Source organism: Haliotis cracherodii, unplaced genomic scaffold (assembly GCF_022045235.1).
Source record: "Haliotis cracherodii isolate W230 unplaced genomic scaffold, xgHalCrac1.p SCAF_20, whole genome shotgun sequence".
Classification (NCBI taxonomy): Eukaryota; Metazoa; Mollusca; class Gastropoda; order Lepetellida; family Haliotidae; genus Haliotis; species Haliotis cracherodii.
Window position 1 is genome coordinate 9,114,647 of NW_027266276.1, and position 7,919 is coordinate 9,122,565.

Below are 7,919 nucleotides of genomic sequence, written 5' to 3' on the forward strand. Positions count from 1 at the left end.
GGCTCGCTAACTTGGTTGATGCAGGTCATCGACCCCAATTGCGTGGATCGATGCTCATGATGTCAATCACTGGATTGTCTGGTCCAAACTCGATTATTTACAGACCGCCATCATATAGCTGGAATATTGCTGAGTGCGGCGTTAAACAAACAAACAATGTTTAAAATATGAATCATTGGAGTGTCTGCTCCAGACTCGATTAATTACAGACCGCTTTATATATTGCTGAATGCTACGTTAAACAACAAGCACAGTATTTCAAATCATGCCACTTAGACATCTTATGAACTTTTAAATCTTAAAATGAATCTCCTTTCAGAATTAGATTCAGACACAATACTGAGGAAACCATAAATGGAACGAGAAGACGGAGAAATTCATCTGACGGCCCAATTTACCAGATGCTATTACATCCCAACATATTTCAGACGTAATAGTAGCAACTGACATGGATGTTTCCCAGGAGAAATAACTTTATCCTATACAGCAAAGCAAACACAAATTGCAAAAATGGAACGGAATTCATCGCTGGAGTTGGGAATAACATCGTGGTCCCCATCGCAGGAGAACAACTGGGTAAACATAGACGCTTTAGCATATGACATAGAAACGTATTACTTGTGGGCAATACTTGCCTTGGGGTTTCCAGGAAACTGTTTCACCATCATCACAATCATCAAGATGTCCCCTCCCCGTTCCCTCACAGTCTACATCGCCCTCCTCGCCATCGTCGACAACCTCGCAATCGTCAACAAGCTTCTGATGTTCGTCCTCACGGACAACGGAGTTCAAATTGGAACATTTGGCTGCAAGTTTCTTGGATTCTTTGGTAACTTCCTCATCACCTATGGCAACTGGCTGCTTGTTGGGCTCTCTGTGGAGAGATTTGCTGCGGTGTGGTTCCCCTTCCAGATAGGCAAGATCTGGACCTTCAGGAAATCATTGACTGTCGTAATGTCTATAACCTTGCCCCTTGTTGGTCTCTTTCTTCATCTTTTCTGGACGATGGATTACCGTTACTATGGTTCCACCAAAAGCGTGTTCTGTAAAATCAACGAGAAATATATCTATTTCATGGTTCACGTATGGTACTGGATCAACGTTCTCGTGTATGCCGTAGTACCGTGTGTCCTGCTTCTCGTCTTCAACCTTCTCATCATTGTGGGCATTGTAAACTCTACTAAGACCCACAGGTATCTGAACAGAAGCGGCTTGAGCAGTGACGCCAATGCCCCAGCTGATCGACAGCGTCAAATCACCATCATGCTCGTTACCTCAGCGATTACCCTTGTGGTTTTAACTACACCAAGATGTGTCTTGCTTATCATGTCCCCGTACCTGAACCCACCCAATAAGTCAATGGAGGGAGCGGTTCTTTATCTCATCGACACGATCGCCTATATCTTGTGTGACTCAACCCATGCTATCAACTTCTACCTCTATTCCTTGAGTGCTCGGCGATTCAGATGTCAATTCCTTGAATTTTGTTGTAAACGTAAATCTGCCAATGTGACCTCCCAGTATATCAGTATGTGCAGTCGTCCTTCCGTACACAACTCGACACAATGGCCGCACAGTGCAGACACTGAACTACAGCTTAAATCCGAAGAGTGAGCGAGTGAGATAGTGACAGTGGGTGAGTAGATGGGTGGGTGTTTGATTGATTGTCTGGGTGAGTGAGTGAGTGAGTTGGGTTTAACGCCGCTTTTAACATTATTCCAGTTCTTCACGGCGTGTCAGCTTAATGTGGGAGGAAAGCCCGAAGTTATGCAGGTCTCAGACGTTTACCACTCCGGTGAAACCCACGAGCACGGGTATGGTGCTGACAAACCTAGAAACATAATCGGGGCGAACCGGGATTCGAACTCAAAATCATAGGTTTCTAGCGTGCCCAAGGGACGCAACTCTGCACAGCGAATCGCAGCGCCTTAGATGAATGGGTCACCCGTGCCACCTTGAGTGTCTGGGTGAGGGAGTTGGTGAGTCTGACAGATACAGAAAAATACATTTTATCCCGATCATAATGGCATCATGGGAAAAATTCTAATGTATCCCGATTAAATGGAAACAAAAAGAGAATTAAGAATTGTTCAGGATATTTTGTGGTAATACATCAAGGTTTCGTGGTCTTCAGTGCAATCTCGTGACCGACGAATCGATGTCATTGAACACTTGACTTTCCCTTGCATGTGTTTGTGACGGGAATACATGGTGTCGTGACTCATGCCTGATATTGATTCATAAGCACATGCTTATTATACTCGGGATCGTACATTCGACTCTGTTTTTAGCAGACATTTCTTACGATCATGGAATGGGTTTTGCTGCTTAAAACTTACATTATTACTCTGGATGAAAAAACTTACTTTCCAAGATAGGAAAGATCATAGAATGAACCTTTATTCTGAACGTTTTTGAGGGGTAGTGTCACACAGACCTCCTTTTCAGAACATGTCCTGATGTGGATTGCATTGGATTATCTGGATTGGTTCGATTTGTATGTTTTGGTAGATAGCTACACTTTGGAAATATGTTTGTTTGAGTATTCCATTTGTGGTCTTGGAATGAGGTTGTCAGAATATGCCAAGTCTTGTAAGTAAATAATTAAAAATAGAATGTATGTTCCTAAGGCTTGTTTTTTTCATGGCTACTGCACGATCAAAGGTTAATAGCTAGCATGTCCAGCAAACCTTTGTTTTATTAAAAAATCAAAGAGTTAGTGTATTTTTCCCAGTATATTATGGAACACATAATCAGGTGCAGTATTTATTTAAAGAGAGACCCGTGAAGATCCGCGGTAGAATAGGTCTACAGCAACCAATGCTTGCCTGAAAAGGCGCCTATGCTTGTCGTAAGAGGCGACTAACGGGATCGAGTGGTCAGGTTTGCTGACTTGGTTGATGCATGTCATCGTATCCTAATTGCGTGGATGGATGCTCATGTTGTCAATCACTGGATTGTCTGGTCCAGACTCGATTATTTACAGACCGCCGTCATATAGCTGGAATATTGCTGAGTGCGGCGTTAAACAAGAAACAAACAAATAAACCTAAAAAGAAGTGATATGCGTGAGAATTATCATTGAAACCTGATACATTCTCAATAACATTTCAGCATTCTCTTCACCAGAGCCGTGACAAACGATGCCCACGTCTATATGTGTTACAATGTCCAATCAACAGCCAACTGCACTTAACATCAACCTCTACATTTTTATTTCCAACGCTCACCCACTGTGATATCTATGTCACTCAACTACTGGGCAACTAAACCCAACTAACACGCAACACACTCACTGACGAATTGATTAACTGCTTAAAACAGCGTCGGATATGTAAAAATGTACATTAACAAAGCAAAGAGTGATTGACAGAGGTATTTGCAAAACATCGACCAACGAATCAATCTCTGCCTTCATAAGCATCGATCCGACTGATCCTTCCACAAAGCCATACATTAGCAGGAAGCCAAGTCATGAAATGTTATAGTTTTTGGTTACGGTTACAGATCCCCGTCCGACGTAGAATGTTTGTTTGTTTGTTTGTTTGCTTGTTGTTTAACGCTGCAGTCAGCAATATTCCAGCAATATGACGGCGGGTTGTAAAGAATCGAGCCTCGACCAGACAATCCAGTGCTTGACATCATGAGCATCGATCCACGCACTTGGGATACGATGACATGTATCAACCAAGTCAGCGAGCCTGACCACCCGATCCAGATAGTCGCCTCTTACGACAAGCATAGTCGCCTTTTATGGCAAGCATGGGTTGCTGAAGACCTGTTCTACCCAGGATCTTCACGGATCTCCAACGTTGTTAGTGCGACTGTACACATTCATACATGAGTGAGTGAGTGAATATGATTTTACGCTGTTTAACCAATATTACAGCAATATCACGGAGGGGAAACACCAAAAATGAACTTCACACATTGTACACATGTTCGGAATCGAAGCCGGGTCTTCGGCGTGACGAGCGAGCTTGATAACCACTAGGCTACCCCACCGCCACACATATTCATGAATTAGCCCACTGTGCTTAATGTTAATGATTTCTTTTCCAAACTTGTTTCGCGATCGAGATGGACATGGGCCCTTTCTGCACATGCCACCACGTCACTGGTTACTGACCAGGGAAGCGAGGCCGGACTTAAGACGTGATGAGCGAACGCGTTCACCACTCGGCTACCTCGCCGCACCTGGTTATGTTGAGCTCAAGACAAGCGGAGTGTCGATATGAGATTTCAGATGACGTTGATAAGAGTAACCATTAACCGCAAAATTACATCATCTCGAACGAAAAATAGACGTAATGATGTTCTAGTTAGTCAAAGTCGCCCCCGTGGTCTTGTGGAAGAGCGTCCGCCCGGAGAGCGGAAGGTCCGGGGTTCGATCCCCGGCCGCGTCATACCAAAAGACGTTAAAAGATTGTACTTGTTGTTACCCTGTCTGGCGCTCGGCATTAAGAGGCTACAACAAGGATTGGTCGGCTCGGAGTCAGTATACTGTGTCTGAGTGGGGTATTCATGTTAAACTGCGGCATGGTATCTCAGTGAGCTAGCACTATAAATCGGCATCAGTCCGGACTAGTACAGGCAGCAACACACACACACACACACACACACACACACACGTGCATGCACGTCGCTATATAAGTGCAATTATCTTGGACGCGACGTTAAACCCAATTTCAGCTCTAGTGTGTCAACTTTCATTTCAGTCTGAATAGTACTCTTTCCAGCAAACAAAGAGGTGGAACTATTTGTCACCAAGGTATGGCAACCACTATTACACAATGAAAAGAATACTGTTTTTCAGCTGTCGACCAACTCCGACTGAAAACATCCCTTGGATAAAAATCGTAGCGTCTCAACTACTTGGTTTTCGGGTTTGAAGGGACAGTAACGTGTATACAGCCAAGTCGTCAAGTGTGTCGACACGACGAGTTCTCTTCCGGATTATCCTTAATATTGTCATCAAATTATCTTCATCGTGAAATATATCTATTGCAAAGTGTGCCGCCATCTTGGATACAGATAAAGTAAGCTCCTGATCTTAGATTTACGACAAACTAACGATATATTAGAGCTGCCATGGTTTCGAATATAGGCTACGACAGTTATCGAGTTCCTTATAATTAGGACAACTTTCCGATAATTTTAGGGCTAAAATCGTTTCCAATATCCAATCCGAAAAAATAGACCCAATTCCTTCTGAGTGCATGTTACTGTTATAGGACTGCATAGTTAGGGGATAATAGACCCGAACAAACAAAACACAACGGTCACATGAAAAAGACGTTTGCAAACTATAAAACGTCAACGCCAGGGAATGACCTTCCTCGATTATCTATCGCAACAGATTCCATTGCTCGTGAAAGGGAAAACAGCTTTGAAAACTATGTGACTGTTTTACTGGAAATCAGTGATGGAACCAGGTGCTCGCGAAAAGGGTAACATGTTAGCCCTACCGGTGAGTGCGTGAGTTTGATTTTACGCCGCTTTTAGCGTCCAATATCACAGCGGGGGACACCAGAAATGGTCTTCACACATGTCGGAAATCAAACCTGGGCCTGCCGGGAGACATAAGACATGCTTAAATGACGATACTGATGGGCATTTCCTGACATTTCACATAAAGCTTGTTTTTTTCTTTAACGAGCACAATTAGACCAGCGACTGAAATCAGTTTACTGGCAGGTCTGATAAATTACAGTTTAACGCACGTGCCTCGTTATTACAGATTCTATTTACAATAAGGGAGTGGACGATTTCAAAGCAACAAGCCATGTTTCTTGTCAGCTGTTCAGTGTCGTTCATGTTGATGGAAGAAGCTAGAAGTTGCTGCAGATGAACTACGGTTAAAATGAAATTTCACTGACGCGTTCGCAGATTCGAAATACATCTGTGAAGACCGTGCGGAAAGTTTCTTGATGAGATGTAAGGACACCAAGGTCGGTCAGCCTGACATAACCTTTTGTTTCTATTTTCACCAGGATCTGACCTACTTAAGCTGCATTGATGACCACTTGGACACTTGACCCAACTAGGAAAGGTCTATTTCATGTTTATACGAAACATGTTTTGTTCGCGGAGTGCTGATGAAGGTGCTAACACTAGCACCTCATACACTTGCAGGTGAGCGCCTCTTCAAGGGCCTGCGGTGATATTGCTGGAACATTGCTAAAAGCGGCGCAAGACCATTCTCTCTCTTCAAGGGTGATGCCGATTATGAACGCTCGAGACGTTCAGCCGCGAGCGTTGAAGTCAATATCACCTTCAGAGGGGGACGCCAATCGACTTGTACCACGTGAGCAACGAACGCCATACTCTTTACACAGGTGCAGAACCGTGAACCAAGACTTGCTTCCGTCTCGTCCGAATTGAATCGTGCGGGGTCGTTACGAAGAACTGACATCATATAAGGACATTTGGTCTCTGCGCAGAATAACTCGCTGATGACACAATGGACATGAAGTACCCTTAATTGTAGAATGTTAGATAAAGGTCCCTTAATTATGACTAATTTGTTATATTTGTTAAGAAAGTACGTGTAAATATACAAACGAACCACAGTACATGAACGATCAATGTTTTTTTTTAAAACTTTTAAATATCAGCAATATCCCAATAGGATCAGGGCAGGAAAGAACAGTGGTTGATAACTTGGATTAAGATATATAGGACCACACAGCAGGTGGCCCATGCTTTGTTTGTTTGTTTATTTGTTTAACACCGCACTCAGCAATATTCCAGCAATATGACGATGTGTACGATGGAAGACAACCACACTGATCTATATTTAGTCGACTGTTATAAACTGCATGTGCCATCTGACCCGTCAAGATCCGGGGTAGAATAGGTCTTCAGCAACCCATGCTTGCCGTAAAAGGCGACTCTGCCTGTCGTAAGAGGCGACTAACGGGATCGGGTGGTCAGGCACGCTGACTTGGTTGATGCATGTCATCGATCCCAATTGCGTGGATCGATGATCATGATATTAATCACTTGATTGCCTGGTCCAGACTCGATTATTTACAGACCGCCGTCATATACCTTGGATATTGCTGACTGCGGCGTTAAACAACAAACAAACAGACTATGGTATGTGTCTACACGTATATACAAAGACAAGGTGCGCCATGCGTTATCATGGCCAAAGTTGAAATCAGCAGTTTCTTTTAAATTAAATGGAAAATAACGTGCATCATATCCATAGTGGCTACTCACCTCCCTCCGACATGGCACTACATATATCACACACATTCCTTTTAGCAATTCATTCACTATCGTTGGTGATGGTTCAAATGCGGCCGTCGGTCACGCAAGTAAACAAAGCCTAGTGGCGTTGGCGCTCTGAGTGGTCGGCTCTTAAGCCATAAAATTCCACTTTAATAACGTAGTTGATTTGATTACCATATTCTTCATAGCCATAGCTGCTGGTGGTTTGAATGGTGATCAAATTGTAGCATACAGAAAAATAGATGAAGTCCATACTCTCATAATGCAATGCAGGTTCTGCTTGATTGGTTTCTATGAAGGAAACCCCAAGTGTTTGCGACGTAAAAGTAAAGAGTATATGTGGTGGCAAGTCCTGGGATTCCACTCTGTTTCCAATTGCAACAAGACCAGTGAAGTTCCGGGGTAGAATACGTCTTCAGCAACCCACGCTTGCCGTAAAAGGCGACTATGCTTGTCGTAGGAGGCGACTAACGGGATCGGGTGGTCAGGCTCGCTGACTTGGTTGATGCATGTCATCGAACCCAATTTCGTGATATCAATGAAAGGATTGTCTGGTCCAGACTCAATAATTTACAGACCGCAGTCATATAGTTGGAATATTGCTGAGTGCGGCGTTAAACAATAAAACAACAAATGCAACAATATTGATCTCATAGTGTGGATTCCAAGATGGTCAATTC

At 43.5% G+C, this 7,919-nt stretch overlaps 1 protein-coding gene across 1 annotated transcript; it reads left to right on the plus strand.

Annotated features, from left to right (window-relative positions):
• The first annotated feature begins 510 nt into the window (after nucleotides 1-510).
• On the plus strand, nucleotides 511-1,614 carry LOC139470381 (probable G-protein coupled receptor 139). Its single transcript, XM_071252800.1, has one exon. It carries the CDS (start codon nucleotides 511-513, stop codon nucleotides 1,612-1,614), a length of 1,104 nt encoding a protein of 367 aa, XP_071108901.1.
• Nucleotides 1,615-7,919: the final 6,305 nt, after the last annotated feature.

Coding starts and splice junctions, on each gene's coding strand:
- LOC139470381 (XM_071252800.1), top strand. CDS start 511: ATGGAACGGAATTCATCGCTGGAGTTGGGAATAACATCGTGGTCCCCA.